Genomic DNA, 19,416 nt, shown 5'->3' with positions numbered 1-19,416 from the left:
AAATGTCTGTCCGTCCGACCCGTTTAGAACTCGTAAACTAGAAAAGATAGTGAAAATCCGACATCACAATATTTTAGACCATTCAAAGTTCTGATGCAACGGCTACTTTTTTTTTCTGAAAGCGAAAAATCTCATTTTTAAAATCAGTTATGCAAGCAGTTTTTTAAAGAGAAAAAGCTAATTAGTATGCATTATAAGTTAGACCTAATTTAAAACGAATAGTAATCTTGTAAATGGCATTTTCTTCAACAAATATTATGGTTGCCCAGATATATTTATTTTGTCGTATTTTGAGGATTCTAATAAGAGATTCATCTTTTCAAAACAATTACATCAATTATAAGACTTCAGTTAGACCAGGGGAGGCGCGGTAGCTGAGCGGTAAAGCGCTTGGCTTCCGAACCGGGGGTCCCGGGTTCGAATTCTGGTGAAGACTGGGATTTTCAACTTCGGAATCCTTGGGCGCCTCTGAGTCCACCCAGCTCTAATGGGTACATGACATTAGCTGAGGAAATGTAAAGGTAGTTGGTCGTTGTGCTGGCTACATGACACCCTCGTTAACCACAGGCCGCAAAAACAGATGAACCTTACATCATCTGTCCTATAGACCACAAGGTCTGAAAAGGGAACTAGTTAGGCCAGGTTCACATCTAACTTTGCATTCGCTTGCACCTATCCTTTGATCTGCTGGACCGTTGGGACACTACACAAGATCTGTCAACCTTCTTTCTCCATTCTTATTTCTCATTTGTCTTTGATATAATTTCATTCGGATGCTCTTTCTGAAGATATTGAAGCCTGCCTGGGTGGACAACTTCGGGGGCCTTTTTTGAGTTTGTGTTTCCACACAAATTTTCTTTGTAACCTTGTTTTTTATTACTTATATTTCTTATATTGATATCACAGTTCTACATATCGTGAACATTGACAATATGCAGAGAAAAAAGGAAAAATCGAGTTATAATTAGTTTATTTCATCTTTTGATTTTCATTACATTTTAAAAGCTCCCGACTTCCGAACCTCGTTTTTTTTAACTACAGACCATCTAACTGCTTAAAGGAGCGGTAACGAACCAATTTATTTTTAAGGGAGTCATCACAGGAAGAAGTTTGAGAAACAATGGTGTAAGCCTACGCTAACATTCAAAATAGATTGTATACGTTTCTTAGGAACCATTGATCAAATCTACTCGTACTTGGGTTGAATTATTGAGTGGCTTAAACAAACATAGAAAAGCAAATAGTTTCGTCCGGAAATGAAGAATCAATGGGAAAAAATCAAAGCTATCACAATTTCTCATTTGTAGGAAAACGCCTAATTAGGTTATCAAGATGTACTTTGTTTCTATTGTAAAAAAATATTTTCAATGAAGATATGTTGAAACAACCTTTAATTCAGCAAAGAATCGATTTAGAAATCCCTCACTTGTAGCTTTTGCTAAATAAAATATTGATCACGTGTCGTTTTCTTCAAGTCATCCAAGACTAGCAACAAGTAGAGCTTTTGGAAAGGTGATGGTGCTTTGAGCAGGAGTAGAGAGAGCATTGTGTGTATTTTAACTACTGTTTGAATTGTATATTGATCAGTATTGATTGACTTTGACCTAATTTGACCTAGTACTCAAAGGCTAATGCTGAGATCTAGATTAAAATAATCAGAATTTTTTAGAAAACTGTTAATAGCAGTCTTTCTTGTTAACATAATAGTATAGGCACTAAGCAGTGACATTACGCTCTTAAAGGTGGACAGCTTCTGTGTCAGTATTGATTTAGTCAAGTAAATAGACTATAACAAAAGCCATTACAAACCCTGCAGGGAAAGAACATCTGCACTCGTTCTGAGCTTTCTTGTCAAAAGATTAAATAAATATTTTGTAACGATCGGGCCAAATCAATGGTCTTAAAGACAGCAATGCTTTACAACTAGGCCTAAGGCGGCATCTCTTAGACTAGAGACTCTGTCTTATTTGGCTCTCTCTTGATTGCAAATCGTTAACATCTTGAACAAATCACACTTCAGATGTTACAACAGAATGACTGATTGTTTTTTTTTAAATGATACTACTGTTTTAGTTGTTTTTTTTTTTGTTTTTTTTTTTGTATAACTTTAAGACTTCTTTCCAATCACTTTCACTCTCTCTCTCTCTCTCTCGTTCACCTTCTCTCTTCTCAATCGCATTTTTTTCTCTCTCTTTCTTTCACTTTCCTCCCTCTCATTAGCCGTCTTTTTCTTCCGCTCTCTCTCACTCTTTCTCTCTCTCTATATATATATATATCACTCTCTCCCTCTCTCCCTCTCTCTTAATCTCTCTGTTTCTTTTCGGTAGACACATAAATACCACAACATCTTCAATTGAAACAAAAATGTTCACACAATGCTAGTAATAAATACAATAAATAAGTTCATTATAAAAAGTCTCGACTTGGTCTTTTCCCCCTTCATCTTTTTTTTTTCCATTTCTCCACTCCATGAACAATGAACGCACCACGAGGATTGGCAAGAAGACCCAACTAAAAGTTGGCACCATGTCAGACATTCCCAAGCACATCAACTCACACACTTTCAAAAGCATCTAGAACATAGAACATATAACTAATGCAATTCTATTAATGGCTGGCCCTGCTTCTTTCTTCCAATAAATAATTTAATATAATCTGTAGTTTGACGTCGTTCACGCCTTTGCCGTAATGGGATCCGTCATAACTGACCACTGGACGTGTCAGGTTAAAAAATCGCAAGACGGACACGTTGTGTTGGTCCATATAGTCCTTGACCTTGTTATTATAAATGATGCGATTGGGACCCAGCTGGGCGGGTACGTTTGGCGACTTCATCAGTCCGTCAGAATGAGGCTCGTACCATACCAGTTTTGGCCAATCAGATTGAGCCAACTCGGCGAGCAGTGGATCGATCATCTAAAATGAAAAGAAGAAGTTAATTAATAACTATATTTCCACTTACCTTAAATTTAATATAACTACGTATATACATTTAGCGCATAAGAGAAATACTATTTATTATCTACTCCTCTGACTCTGAGTCTCATTACAAGAGAAAGACAATTACATTTTATAATTATTTTTTTTTAAGTTACAAACGTTCCTTAAAAAAAAAGATATTTAAATCCTAAGCGTCAATCTAGTCATGCATATTAATTAAAAACTAAATTCTATTTAGTCATTGGCATTTCAGGCTGATTCAAGCAACCCGTTCATGCTTTAAAGACATAAGGGAAATAATAACACTTGTAAAATTTGTCCTAGAATATGAAACACGAATTCAGCTTCATACCTCCATTGTTTTTCCCCCTTAAATGAGTAGGAAATAAAGTTAGTCTAAGAATTAACAAATTGAATGACCGCTAGGAATATAATTGTTAGTGTGAAACGTGCTGTACTTCACATGCTATGTAGCACATTTGTTTGTTTCTATATAGCTATACATTTAGTGGAATTCTTTACATTTTAATGTTTAAAAACCTAAAATAAATAACTAAATAGCCAAGGAATATTTGTATATACAAAGAAAACTTAATCATTTATCTAAACAAACTCTCTTTGAATTCAAACCGAAAACTAAAAAATCAATAACAAATAAGAAATAATCCAAACCAATATTGTGCCTTAATAAATTTAAAAAAAGAAAGAAAAAAACTGAATCTAAAAAAATCGTGTGTCAAATGTTGTAATTAGGTTTAGATATTTAACTGTTGCTACGTTGTAGAATAATTTGTACAAAGCTTTTATCAGCTCACTCTTTCTGCGTGGAATCTTGTACACGTTATTTCTCCGCTGACCGGTCATTTCATCCCCGGTCACTTCATTCCCGATCACTTCATCACCCGTCATTTCAAGCCCCAATTATTTTTTTTTCTTAGTCACTGTGTATTTGTGTTGTTATGGCTTTGACTTGAAGCATTCATTTCATCTAATATATAAATATGTTTATTTAGAAAACTTTTTGATATTTTGGACATGTTATTATGGTGTTTATAGTGTTTCCCTACTCTCTTCAGACTTGTTGAGAATATATTTCAATAAGTAGATATATTGTAATGCGGAGTTTGTATTTTGTTATATTGTTTCTGTTTGTTGTAGGGATGTCAATATTATCCTGCGCATATTGCGTGATGTAATGGTCAAAGGCCAAGGTGTGGTGGAAGTTGGGAAAAATTTTTGAGAGATACAAGTACGATGAGAATAATTATAATCATGCCGATATGCGTTCATAATTTATCATCAAAGGCCAAGGAGTGGTGGAAGTAGAAGAAATCTTTTCATAGATGAGACATGATATAGATTGAAATATTTATGGTCTTGCCGCTGATAACTTATCTCCTAACACTGGCGGATCCAGGGTGTGGGGCAGTAGGGGCGACCCCCCCCCCACCGAAAGGGGGGAGCGGACGAATTCTAGTATAGAATTCAAACAATTTTGTATACGAATTTATTACTTATTTAATAATATATACTAATTATTTATATTTCAACCTATTTTTAGGTTATTTCACCCCCCCCCACTAGTATGTTGCCCGATTTGGTGGGGTCGGGAGGGGGCGATGGCATAAACTTATGAGTGGGGGGGGGGGCGGTCCAATTTATTTGTAGAGATCACAGAATTTTTTAAAGTAAGACTTTGCTTTGGAAAATTTAGAATACATACGAAATTTTTCAGTAGAAGAGTAACGATTGAGATGAGTTCTGAAACCAAATATTCTTTTCCTAGTCGCCTTTTCCCAACCTTTACTCAATCTGCTATTTTCTAGTTAAATAAATTTGGGACTATAGCTCATAAGTTGTGCTTCAATCCTAAAAATGCAAACAAATTTAGAGTAGAATCTAATTGGTCATCTTAATTTCTCCTCTCTCTTTTTGTTATAATTATGTAACAAAAAAAAGTTACAATCATGCCTATTAAACAAAATGTATCACTTACAGAATAGCTTTTTAAAAAAAAAATATTTTTCAAATATTTTTTTTTTCGACAGCGATCTTTAATGCCTTAATCTAAATATGTGGGGTATCTTCAAATCGTTTTATTTGCAATGTAGTAAGGGCCTATCTAATTCATATTAGAATATTTTTTTTAAGTAAAACATTATTGAAAATGTCATTTTTTTAAAGGATGAATAATGAACTGTACATGTCAGGAGAATGCGTTTCTGCTGTGAAGAATGTGAAAAAAAAACGCTTTTTGCGTCGGGGCACTGCCCCGAACCCCACTGATAGATAATGAGCTGCAAATGTCAGGAGAATGCGTTTCTACAGTGGCGAATGCAGAAAAAAAAACGCTTTTGGCGTCGGGGCTTCGCCCCGAACTCCACCGAGGAGGCTTACAGCGCTCCCCCAGACCCTAAAGCTATCAAGAGAAAGGGCTCAACATGACTGTTTTTTTTTCTTCGCACAAAGTTGAGAAACACTGCTTTATATATATATAAATACTAGACATATTTTACCCGCGACCCTCGGGCCTTTATTTGCGTATTACTGTCGATATAGTCACTGAGAGTGTTTTTAAAACATTTAAACGAAATAATAATGTAATAAATAAAGCGAATGTGTAAATGTAAAAATAGTATGAATGAAGCCATCAAATCAAAATTGCTAATCTACTTATATCCATTTTTTTTCAAATTAAAACATTTGCTTGTATGCCTACATATATTTGATTAAAATTTGAAATGAATCGACTTAATTTTGTATGTTCATGTGTTAAAGTATAAAGTAGATCTTGAGGTAGACATAGATCTAGATCTAGACTAATCTAGAGTTAAAAATTGGCTTTTATAGAGTTTATTCTGTGCTGCGTCAAGGCTTTGCTCTGCGCATGCGTGACCTTTTTTCATGAATGAATATAGGCCTATCTCAACACGGCTACGCAGCTTTAGCGAACAGCGAACGAATGTATTAGAAAATGTATTTAGAAAAACAAATTTGAATGTTAATTTGATTAAAATAGGAAATGAATGGACTATAATTAGTATGTCCATGTGTTAAAGCATAAAACTATCTTTGCGAAAAGAAGTTTTATCATCTTAGAGTTCAATAAGAGTTTTAGACCTAGAAATAGACTCAGTAGAGAGATGTGTTAATGTGTAACCATTTGGTAATTCCTAATGAAAGAATGTGTATCGTGATATCTAAATTCGCAGATATAAATAACGAATTAATGTAAAAATGCTTTTAAAACACTAATTTGAAGGTTAATTTTATTAAATAATGAAATCTATAAACTATATTTTGTATTTTCATGTGTCAAAAAAAAACTATAAGTGCAAAGTTTAGTTCTTAAAATTAGATCTAGATTTAAATCCTTTCGATCTTTTCCCATGTCAACATTGTAAACATGGCCTAGATCCATAAAATACTATAGCTGTAATAGAGTTGGTCTTTTTTTTTTTTTTGAGGGTCTTAAGTTTGTTTTAGGGCCACAATACATACACTACTATCTAAGTTGCTACCCAAGGAACATTTCTGCCAAGTTTTATCAAGATTGGTCAAGCGGTTTTTATTTCTATACGGGGACATACATAAATACATACATACATACATACATACATACATACATACATACATACATACATACATATATACATACATACGCCAAACATTCTGCTTTATATAATATAATTCATATATATACTTATATATATGTGTGTATGTGTGTGAGTGCTGTGCGCACGTTTATGCATAGGGTTAGGGTTTACTGGGCGTCAGGGTTAGGGTTTGGAAAAAAAATCGCCCCCCCCCCTCCAAAGTTCTGGATCCGCTAGTGTCTCCTAAAGGCCATTTTTCACTTTAACTTTATTTGTCAATCGTTTTTTCTTGAATATTAGCATGCCATTTCAAACCCTGATATAATTTTTTATTTATTCTAGTAAACGCTGACTTCAAGAAAGTCCCCACTGGCCAAGAAAGCACAAACGATTTACAACAATTACGAATCAATGGATCGTCTTCTGTACCTACTATCAAAAGCCTATCTTATTGATTTCAATTAACATGCAAAAACATCTTTTTTACTTAAGCTCTATATCTATAGATGTTTCATTTTTATATTTGTAATGACATTCTATTCTATTCTTATCTATATCAATCTTTTTGTCATGTAAATTAAAATAACTATTAGAAATATTATTAATTTCTTTTTTCATACTTTTTTACATATATTATTTTATGGATTGTTATGCTTGCCCTGTCAAAATATGTAGGTCACAGTTGGGGCTGCGCACCCACGGGAAATACTGCATTCCTCACTAATTTTCGGACTCGAAGACAAACCTTATTATTTTATGGATTAGAGGCTAAAATGACTATAGAATGAAATGACCGTAGATGAAGTAACCGGTGTTGAAATGACCAGGAACCTTTTCTCTCACTTCCCATTGTCTGATCAAGTTAAATCTTAGCACGATTATTCATCGTCGATGACGTCACATGATACACTGTGTTGTATATACAAAATGTAATTTGCCAAGGGGGGATAAATCGTGCTTAGAGAATTGGGTCGTTCGATAAACATTTTATTTCATTTCGGAGGGGGAGGGTCGAATGCCGACCGCCCCCTCCAGCAACGCCTATGATTCAAAATAATGTATGCAATTCCTATCTATGTAAGCTTTGTTTTTTTTTTAAGCATTCTTTGCGGCCACGTAAGGAGAAAAGCCGCTATTAGGTTTGTGCGAAATGTCCGTCTGTCCGTCTTTCACACTCAGATCTCGAAAACTAGAAAAGAAATGAAAAATATTTTTTCACCATGCTATGCAGCTTGAAAAGTTTAGGTGCAACGGCTACTTTTGGTTTTCCAAAAGCAAACCGTTGATTTTATAAAATTAATTATGCAAGCGTTTTTTTCATAAAAATACACTAATTCTAAAACAATTACATAAATGTCAGGGAGGTAATGTTACAATATGTTAACATACATACTTAGTCTAACTAGCCAATTGTCTTTGGACCCTCGAAAGCATGCTTGTATTGATGACATTTTTTAGTCTAACTAGGCCGTGTGACGTAGTGGATTTTTTTCCTTTGACGTCATATGGAATACATTCTTCAAATGAATTGCTAAAACAACTCGGTATAGTAATGTTTTTTAAACCTCGTAATCTGACTCGTATTTTAAAAAGAGATAATTGCTAGATTTAGATCTAACCTAGATTTTTTTACATTAGATCTAGAATTTTTACTCTAGAGCTAGATTTTTTACACTAGATCAAGATTTGTTTTAATACTAGAGCTAGATTTTTAAAACTAGATTTATACTTATATTCTAATTAAAAGCATTGTAGATTCTAGAATTTTAAGGTCTAGTTTAGAATGTTTTTGTTTTACATGTTTACATGTTCCTTCAGAGTTGAAGATGTTTACTTTGTAGTCCAAACCTCCCGCAAAACGACGGGGGATGGGGGTGGGCTGGGTTTGAACCTAGGGGACCATCGATAAATCCATCGATAAATCCAAACGATTGTCCAGCGCGCAAACAGCACGACCAGCTAGCCATGATTTAGACTACATAAAAATCTATAATTTCAATTTCTAGACTTAAAGTGTAGATTTTTATTCCCAAATGTCTACATCAATATTGCAATGTTATAAAATACTAAAACAATCTACTATTTTTAAATTTAATGTTACATTCAGTCTATTAATAGATTATCTCAGGGGCGTAACTAGGGATTTGGGGGCCCGGGGGGATTGACCTCTTTGGGGGCCCCTTACATTTTGACATTCGACATATAACATGGGATAATGTACGCAAAAAATATAGACGCCCCAAATCCAATTGGTTCAGTATATCAGTAAACTTAACAAAAAGTAATCAAGACTCTTTTAATGAATAATACCTTTATTTATTAGTTAAATAATGCCAAAGTGACAAATCTAAATTGATATCGCTTCACGTAGTGCATTCTGTGCAGCAAAGACATCTATAACATCAACTACATCGATACTTTCTAGTATTTGTGGCTTCACTGACATTAAAACCATGATAAGCCTTTCTTGTGTCATTGTGCTCCTGGGATAGCTTTTGATGAACTTGAGCTATGAGAATGGTCTCTCACATGACGTAATGGAAGTGGCCTGAGTTAGCAGTATTCGGAGGAGGTTGCAAAGTTTGAGCACACGTAATTACCATATGAAGCCTGTTTCCTCAATATGTCTATTGGTGATTGAAGTACTGGTTTGTTGATAAAAAGTGCTCGTGCATCAATGACATCATTAAAAAAGCGATTTGCCATTTATTTCATCAAACAAACAGGAAAAGTAGCACAGTTTGTCATAAGCGGGTCTTCATCTAACAGGTGTCTTGGTTCAAGAAGAAACCCAAAGGTATCCAATTTCTTTCCAGCCTTTGTAATCTGCCCTTCATCTCCATATGAAATCTGTCCAGCACTTCTGTCGCAACACGTTTGAATTGCAGTTCTATTGATAGTCCTACATTAGAACTCAACTTCCCATCATGTCTTTTCTTTCTTCTGGTTGTTTTGATTACAGGGAATCCATAGTATTCACTACCTTCTTTTGCTTTTTCGATGGATTGGTTTTTTGTCAGTTTCTCATCATTTTGCAGAAAGCATGAAAGGTACTAATTTCTTTAGCACCTTCCCGTATATGCAGTCCAGACTTTTGTAGTTTCTTCTGAACTATATTAATTGGGCGCAAGAGCTTTGACCAGAATTCAAGATAGGCAAAAAATTCTTACTTTTCCACTGCATGAAGAAGATTCTGTGCTAATATTATATGGTATTACGTCATTGTTGGTTGTTTATGTTTTGTGTGCAAGAAAAAGGATTCAGAGAATACAGAAGTGGGAAAGATCCATATCTCGTTATGCTCGAGTATAGAAATACTTCGATAAGCGGACTGCCGTATGCACCATCACAACTGCTGACGAGTAGAAGACTCAAGGAATCATTCCAACTGATCCCAAACTATTGAAACCATCGGTAGCTGAAAATGCAGAGACATTACTCAACGAACGACAGATGAAAAGCAAAGTGAAATACAATGCAAAAGCAAGACTACCTAAAGATTATTCTGTCGGAGAGTTCGTCTAGGTCAAACATGGCAGAAAGCAGTTGTCATAAAAAAAAAACATTCAGTGGGCCCCGCGCTTTCATAGGACCCGCGCTAATTCTAAGTGTACATTATTAAATTAAACCATTATAACGTATATAAAATAACAGGATTTTCGTGACCTCCTGATTTTCCAGGGCCTCAATGAAATCTCATGAAAAGGCAAAATATACGATAAAGACCTGAACTTTTTTTGAATTTATTCAAATCTCCTGAAGAATAGACGAAATTGAAATTTTGGGGTGCCTATAAATAAAAAGTGGCATTGCGAGCTTTCATTTGATAAAAATTTATTGCAAAGACGAAAGTAGGCCTATTTTCTAATTAAAAAAAAAAAATGTTGACATTATGCTCATCCCTACCCAGACTAGGCCCCGCGCGATCCGTTTCGCATAGGGCCCCGCAAATGATAGGGCGGCCCTGCTAGTAGATATCACTTTTAAGAACTTTAAAAGGAAGGGTGTGATAATAACTTCAAAAGGAATGATGTGCTAATATTATATGATATTACGTCATTGTTTGTTGTTTGTGTTTTGTGCGAAAGCAAAAGGATTAGATGGAAATAAAAATAGAGTTTCCATTGGATTGAGGAAAGATGAATAGAGGGGTAATAACTCGAATGTGAAGTTTAATTCTGAAATTATAGATGCCAAACCCGAATAATGGACTATTCTAGTATTATTAAGAATAACTTTTGGATCTGTTATACTCGATTCTGTAAATTTTGATTCCAGTTTAATTAGTGTAGCCATAAAATACTCGCCATTTAGATCTATTATTAGTAAAGCTAACAAGATACCTGGAATTCGCTGTATATCATGCAGTTTTATTCGTGGCAACAAAGTTAAAAATGGAAAACTAACTTTAAAAAAAAACTTTGATCTCTGTGGGAAAAAATATTTTTAAAATGTCAACACAGTCAACGTACTGATAGACCTAGATCTAGGTTTAGTCTTTGTGATAAATTTAATCCATAAATGTTGAAAAAAAAAAAGACACCCGTTGACACTATTTGTCAATCAAATATATTAATTTACGTATTTACAATAAATTTCGGACACCCATTTTGGGGCCCCCCCCTCCTAGGGGGCCCGGGGGGATTTTAAAATTCCCCCCCCCCCATCCCCCCCCCCCTTAGTTACGCCACTGGATTATCTAGCCTTTTTTTACATAAATCTTACCTAAATTACATCTACATTATTCCAAATCTATATTATAGATCTAGATCTAGTAGATATAGCTCTTAAGTGTGCTAAATCAGAAGTTTAATTTAGGTAGATCTACATCCTTTTTTTAGTTCCATTTAAATGAAAATGCCAATAGCTCTGTTGGTAACTGTGCTGGAACATCAAGCAGACATTACCGAAGTACAAGCTCGATGCCTTGTTCTTTTCTTCTTTTTTTTTTTCTCAATTACAAATCAATACCAAAATCGCTAGTCTGACATATTGTACATATCCGGCAGTTGTCATGCCGGAATGTGTAATATATCTCTTTATCAATAATAATCTATTAGTTTGTTATTTAGTTAACAGCAATGCCTGGTCGTGCAGTTAGCGCATTGAAATGATTATCTCGACGGTCCCGGTTTCATACCCTGCTCGCTACCATCCCCCGTCGTCCTGCGGGAGATTTGGATAAGGAAGTAAATTATTTTTAACTTTAAAAGAACATTCAAAACATGTAAAACATTTTACAGAAAAAAAAATTTACAACGCCAAATGAATCTTTGAAACATTATTACTTTTGACAATCAAAACAAAATCACGTCTTGACTATTCCTTGCGAATAGGTGGATCCGACAGGGATCCGACTACGACGGGGGCCGCCTCTGAGTTTGTGTGACAACACAAAATCTCTTTGTAATCTTGTTTTTTTTTTTATTCTTATTGGTATTCTTGATGGGTTACCTTCTTCTGGACGTAGTCTGTATTAAAGCTGTCATGTGCTCCTATTCCAAAGATAAACCAGGAGTTATTTTGTCCCCGGAGTTGCCGAAACAGTTTGACCACGTCGTTGACCATGTCAGCTCGCCATAACTCTTGGCAGTGAATTCTGGTCTTGTGGCAATACAGAGTGAGAACATGTCAACAAAGGCTATAGTCTTAAAATAAAACGTTATCTGAACGTGTGTAGGTGAATGATAAAATGAAGTTGAGTGGTTTGTATTTTCAGAAATTATATCACACAATGCTTCAGGTTTCAGTATTTATGAAGAAGAAAAAAATGGATTTCCTCTTTACCAATTAAACTAATTTTAATTCTCAAGTAGAAATCATTAAAAGATTGAACACACACAATATATCTAGAAATAATAGGCTTTATAATAGAAGTTCAAAAAACAAAACAAAATTAGACTTGACATGAAACGTCAAACTTATTGATTGAACTGACGACTTGTCGACCCCTCAACTAACTCTTCTCCTCTCACTATATTTTTTTAAACCATTCGAGAATGAAAGTCTTAAGGAAACGAATTATCTCCCCTTCTTTCTCCAATCTTTTGTTTAGAAACAGGAAACATGAAGCTTCTAGAAAGCAATATATTAAAAAGTTCCTATTTGCACTAGTCTGTCCATAGAGTGTCTGATAGGATCTATTTAATATTCATCTTGAATGTTAGACTGTTGGAATCCATTGTTAGTTCCGAAAGAGTGAAATATTTTATAATCTTACTAGTCTTTTTTTTTTCGTTGCCCCATCATTACTTGAAGGTAAAAACAATGATTTCATTGGCTGATTGGACTGCACATTATCAACATTTAGTATTGAGATCAACATTTAAAAATACAAGCAATAATTGATTTTTAATTTAATGCTACCGAGAGGTGGGCTGGAGTTTCGTTTCCTCTATGCTTTACCCTGAATGAATTAAAAGTTAAATAAGAAGAATAAGATGATAATTTAAAATCTTTTAACTTAAAAACCAGAAGTGGACCAGTGGCTATATGACAAAGAAAATCTCTGTAGAAATGTTTACTTGAGAGATATCCCAGCGAAACTCAACTATTATTTGATATGTGAGTGTAGATCTGTGGTAAGGGACAGACCAATGAAAGCTTGCCTAAAGCAAACATTACTTTTACTCTATGCCAAACAAGAAATGCGGACATATTGTTTGTTTTTATTCCGATCACGTTATTTAAACAAAGGTTAAGTCAAAATATCTGCGTGTGTGATAAAAGCGTAGTTGGCAAACATAGTAATACTAGTCATAGGCCAACATAGAGACCTGGATATCACATTCACTCTTGGAATCTATGCTAAAGTTATTAAATAGTTCTAGTTTAGGTCTAGTTTTAATCATAACCTTTTACAGACATAGAAGTCTTTTACCAGACATAAGACTTTTACCAGGATGAAACTTTAAAAAAAATTAATTTACTTTAAAGAAAAAGATTTATTTTTAGTTCTCAATCTAAACATAATCTGATTCTATTTTGTACTAGTACTTTTTAAAATATCCTGTAGTCATGCTGACTAGGCTTTAAGCCCATAGTTGATGTAAACATTGAATGGCATGTACACTTTTATTTCTTTAGTTGTACAACTTCATCATTCAGCACATATTTGTTCGTGTTTTTTTTTAAACGCATTTCCGAATTCATGGTGTCATTAAAAATGTCCAGTTTTTAATGAGAAGTAAAATAACGCCTTAGAAATTTCGAGTAAATTAAGTTCTTCTATTTCTCCATTCCAATAATCCTATGCGCATCCAAACACACCTATGAGTATAACGGCACGAGCAAACATGCGCACCACTTTTTGGGTTCAGCATTGTCAGCTTAGAGGTGCGCAATCCATGTCGACCTAGGACCTTGGAAATTTCCGACACGCCAGTCATTTGTCGCGTCACAGCAAAATAAGCGTATAAACAAGAAAAACATTTTAAAATACTTTTAAATAAGAAAATACCTACTTTATACAACTTACAGAGCGATGTTTTTCTCTTAATAAATAATGATTTTAAAAAATGGAAATTTTTTTTACATCGTCCCCCCCCCCTCCTCAGGAAAATCTATTTATTAATTTCTTGAATCAATAATGCCAATAATGCCTAAGGCCTATATTTAAAAATTCTCGACCTCGATAGTCCTTTCAAAACGGATGTTGGATGTAGATCTAGACCAAGTTTTGTAGCCAAATTTAATAATTTTTTTTACTTTGAAAAATTAAAACGGTCAAACTAGAGTTTTCTCCTTGTGGCCAACGAGCTAGTCATTCTTTTCTCAGCGATATACATCACTTGTTATATTTCTAGGAAAATCGTTAGAGCCGTTTTTTGAGATCCGTGTCCAGGTTCTAGCCTCCACGAAGTTGTGACTTGAATAGAGGTATTGTTTTAAAAATTCCAATGAATCCGAGGTTCCAAGTCTCTGCGGCTTTACTGACCTGTGACATCGCAGCCTGTGGGCAGTTTAGACGTCGGACCTTTACGTGGAAATGAACTATTGGTCTAAACCTTTACCTGTGCCTATTATACTGCTGTTGTAAACAAATCAACAACAAACAAAAAAAAAACTCTACGTACAGTGTTTCCACATGTGAGTAGGTCACTGTGCAGATAGCCACTACACTCTGCCACAAATCTGTAGTGGATGTCACATTTTTTTTTCTCAGCTGTGGGAAAAAAAACATTACAGACTTAGCAGTTCATTGTTAATAGTACATTCTTAGCATTTCTTTGTTAATAGTACAGACTTAACATTTCATTGTTAATAGTACATTCTTAGCATTTCTTTGTTAATAGTACAGACTTAGCATTTCATTGTTAATAGTACATTCTTAGCAATTCATTGTTAATAGTACATTCTTAGCATTTCATTGTTAATAGTACAGACTTAGCATTTCATTGTTAATAGTACATTCTTAGCATTTCATTGTTAATAGTACAGACTTAGCATTTCATTGTTAATAGTACATTCTTAGCATTTCATTGTTAATAGTACATTCTTTAAATAAATAAATAATTAAGCGAAATTTCAACTTGATCCAATTATAGACAGTGGGAGAAACAACGTGTAGAAAACGTCATATGGGGAATAAATATATATACAGCCACATTTCTCAATAAGTAACATTTATTTCCATTGTTCGATATTTAAAAAATATAACTTAATTTTTTTATTGATTCATTTTTTCTTAAGTACTATAAACTTTTGTGTAAAGTTTCAACTTGATTCGACAATAGGTGTGGGAGAAATTACTTGTACGAAAAGTGTACCAGACAGACAAACTGACAGACAGACAGAGAGAGTTGATATAAGTTTTGTAAAACCTTTTTTTTTCTATTGAGAGTGCAACTTACCTTCCCCGGCATTCTCTCTGTAGACTTTATCTGTTTCGTTCTGATAGATTAAATTTAAAACAGATATACACAAGTGTCTCATGAAGGAGTCCCCGACCAAATAAATGGTAGCATTTTGTAGAGCTGAACAAATATCCTCCTCCTTCGCAAATTTTAACATCTGCCATTGGAATAAAAAGAAAACAAAACTTCATTATCATTGCAGTAAACTTGTGGGCCAGGGGGAACTGGCAGAACCCTTTTCGTGCTGATTTTTTTACACTCTCAGCTAATACAAAATCCCCCCACACACACACACACACTGTTGTAGATTCAAACTCAAGCTCCCTTATTTTAATCGATTGGTCTATATCACTTAGCCAGACGCTCAATTGATTTTTTAAAAAATGAGACGCCTTAGATTTATTAGAATATCTTTACTGGGAGCACTTCTGTTAAAGTTACCTATAAGCTCTCAGAAAAGCCTTTGGAATGATGTCATTCCCCATGCGGGATAAATCATATCAATACTAGGCATAAGCATTGCCTTTTAGTCCAGTGTTTCCCAAAGAGAGTAGGGGAACCCCTAGGGGTAAGAAAGAGTTAGGGGGGGGGGGGGTAAGCATTAACACCACATTAACTAACTGCTGATATAAAAAAAAACATTTATAATATTCAGTTAATAAATTGAAATACAAATTCAACAAGTTTTAAATCAAATTTTCACATTATTTTACTACAATACCTGCTTCATTCGTAACCATTCCTACATATATAGCAGATAATGTATACGAGCCGACCCGCGGTTTGGCATACGCCCCCTCCCCTCTCTTTTTTTTCTGAGCCTCGCTCTCTGTCACAGCGAAAGTTACGTGGGGTAACTTTGTCCGACTAGTAATAAAAAAAAGTTATCTTTCCGTGACTTTTTTCAACGTGGTGTCCCACATGGTTGGACCACGAAGAGAATTATATATAGAGATAGCTGAGAGGATGGTGAATAGCCCGTTGGCCACAGTACAAAAACTCTAGCTTGATCGTTTTAATTTTTCAAAGTAAAAAAAAAATTAAATTTGGCTAGAGAACGAGAAACTAACAGACTAGACGTCATTGGGTATTTTCAAGAACATTTTGCGCATCGTCTCCTAAGTCTAGATGTAAATGGCAATCATTAGAATATTATAAAGTTTGGTACGTTTGTACATTCGCTTAACAAATATTTGTTTTTGTCTCGAGATGAAAATTAATCGCTCTTTAAATTGTATAAAAGAGGTTTTGTCTTTTTTTTTTTTTACGTATGTTTTTTTTTTCTATGTTTATAAACTCAAAACCGGGTTATTTTACATTTTAAGAATGACTTCTACAAAGATCAGGAAATGGTACTATATCAAATTTGTTACGACAAAGACAAAGTAAAATGTCTAGAATGATTTGTGATAAAATGTTATGAATACTTTTATGGTTATCATAATTTGAAACAAGAAAACCTAAAAATAGAAAAACTACTTTTAAAAACAACAAAGCTTATACATAGTGTAACTGTATCAATTAATTGGAATCAGTCATGCCATTAAATTTGTAATATATCTAGACCAGTGGTTCCCAAACTTTTTTGTCTCGTAGACCCCTTGCCATGTTTTCTGGTTTTCGGTAGATCCCCCTGCTTAACTTTCAAATTTTGCAAATTCAACAATTTTAAAACTAATTTCTATCTGTACAAAAAGTAAAGTAAAGTTCCCCTCTCAGACCTTGTGGTCTATAGGGTTGATGATGTTAAGGTCATCTGATTCTGTGGCCGACGATTATCGAGGGTGTCATGTGGCCAGCACAACGACCAACAGCCTTTACTTTCCCCAACTAATGTCAGGTACCCATTAGAGCTGGGTGGCCTCAGAGGCGCCCAAAAGATCCCGAAATTAAAAATCCAAGTCTTCAACAGGATTCAAACTCGGGACCCCCGGTTCAGAATATAGCACTTACCGCTTAGGCAAAACGCCTCCTAATTTCTATCTGTAGAGAGTTGAAAAGTGAAAAAAGTAATTTAAAGCTACATATTAAAGATTTTAGAGATCTCTCTTTTTTATTGATAAAATTCAAAACCAATTAAAATAGCAATATGTATTGCTGGAATCTCCAAACACAATGGCCTTAAGTATCATTGTAAGAGTTTTCGCAAAGAGCAGTTTCTCGTGTATTTGTTGACGTTTCACGAGTTGCTCAAATATTGAGTCCACGCGAAGATGTTATCACTATCGGGAGAAGGAGCGAATGCGAGTGACTGTCGCCTAAACCAGTAAGCCCAAACTTATATATGTCGTTTGCAAAGAATTACATATGAAGCTCATAATTTTATAACTCATGCCACCGAAGCAACCTTGAACTGTATTGTTGTTTAAAGAAATTCTTTTAATAATATCGGATGTGGGTTTGTGTAAAACAGGTTTTAAAACTACAACGGCTGGTAAAAATCAATGTTTTACCTATGGTGTTTTCCGCATTTTGCCATAAATAAGTAAATTTCCCCTTTCAGACATTGTGATGGTTTTATGGTCATCTGTTTCTTTGGCAGGGTGTCATGTTGGCAGAACAACGACCAACCGCCATTACTTTTACTAACATAATTCAGGTACTATTAGAGATGGGTGGTCTCAGGGGAGCCCTGAAAATCCTGAAATTCAAAATTCACAGAGATTCGAACCCAGGACCCCAATTACGGAAGCCAAGCGCTTAACCACTACCACCACACCCTTATTTTGCTATAAGTGAACAGATATTGTAAGACTCATAAACCACCATCTTCTCTACATGATGTTGAATAGAGATTTTGTGGGTCTATTCTGAACTTTATCTTTGAATGTTCAAAAGTTTTTCAAATCTATATCTTTTTATCAGGCTGACATTGTCGCAGATGAACCTCAAGCGTAATTAGTTTCATATCGTCATAAAAAAGGCAATCAGTAACAGCTTGGTTGACAATGAAAGAATGAACAATTTTATATAGTCAACGCTAGACAGTCTACATTTCTTTTTGTTAAACATTATTTGCATGAAGACAAAATTAAGTTATTTTAATAAGTATTGAAATTAAATACAACAATTTTTCGTTTGAATAGCAGGATAAATATTTAAATATTAACTAAGTTACAAATTATATATAGTGTGAAGAATTACATTAATGGGATGTAAAAATTAAAGTCACTACCTGCTTATATGAAATCTATTATCATATACCCCCTTGGACATCTCATGGACCCCCAATTTGTTTTTTCACTTTCGTAGACCCCTAGAAAGTCTTCGTAGACCCCTGGGGGTCTATATAGACCACTTTGGGAATCACTGATCTAGACCAACAACAACAAATCTGTGCGATTAATAATATTTTTACTAATTGTTTTTGCTTAGCTTTATTTCATGCTTTTATCTTACTCACTGCGCTATGATCATATCACTTGTATGGACCAGTTGGGAAAAGGGGGGGGGGGGGAGAGGGAGAAGGGATATCTGGGTGGATTTTAACGTCATTGATTTTTAAAAGCATTTAGAGAAAAAACAAGGGGGAGAGGACGACCTGAATTCGAACTCTTTGCCAACACCTTCTCTGGCAGACATGCTAACCACTTTGCTAGTGAAGTTTTGAAGTAACATCTGTATTATATAAGATAAGATAGAGAGGATTGTATACTTATATATTGTTTATTACACCTTAGAGCGGAGACCTATAAAGGGGACTAGCTTAGCTTATACCACCACTTCAGTCAAGTAAAATTTCTTTGTTCGAGATACCAAAAAAAATAATTAATTACCCATAGTTAATTAGTTAATTGGTTTAAAAAAATTTTTAAATTGATTCTTGTGTTGTCAGGTAAAAGAAATAATAGTGCAAAATTTCAGCTTGATCCGAGATTGGGTGTAATAACGTGTACAAACTTTTGACCAGACAGACAAAATAAGTTGATATAAGCTTTTTAAACAACAAAATGAAACGTCAACAATTCAATGTGCTAAACCTATTTTCAAAATTGTAAAAGTTGGTGTTTTTTTTAGGCGCCTGT

At 34.5% G+C, this 19,416-nt stretch overlaps 1 protein-coding gene across 2 annotated transcripts in view; it reads right to left on the bottom strand.

Moving 5' to 3' along the window:
• Positions 1-1,047: 1,047 nt before the first annotated feature.
• LOC106058783 (uncharacterized) overlaps positions 1,048-19,416 on the bottom strand; it is a 44,434-nt gene continuing 26,065 nt past the window's right edge. Inside the window, exons 3-6 of one of the 2 annotated variants that reach the window (XM_056041612.1) lie at positions 15,389-15,548; positions 14,612-14,700; positions 11,991-12,140; positions 1,048-2,916 (exon numbers count right to left, since the gene is read on the bottom strand). In XM_056041612.1, the coding sequence (XP_055897587.1) occupies positions 2,608-2,916; positions 11,991-12,140; positions 14,612-14,700; positions 15,389-15,548 (708 nt within the window). In that variant the 3' untranslated portion in view covers positions 1,048-2,607. The remainder of the gene's footprint in view (positions 2,917-11,990; positions 12,141-14,611; positions 14,701-15,388; positions 15,549-19,416) is intronic. The other variant, XM_056041613.1, reaches the window with a different exon arrangement.

This window comes from Biomphalaria glabrata, chromosome 9 (assembly GCF_947242115.1).
Source record: "Biomphalaria glabrata chromosome 9, xgBioGlab47.1, whole genome shotgun sequence".
Lineage (NCBI taxonomy): Eukaryota > Metazoa > Mollusca > Gastropoda > Planorbidae > Biomphalaria > Biomphalaria glabrata.
Note: the sequence above shows the minus strand (reverse complement) of the source record. Positions and strands in the feature narration are given on the sequence as shown.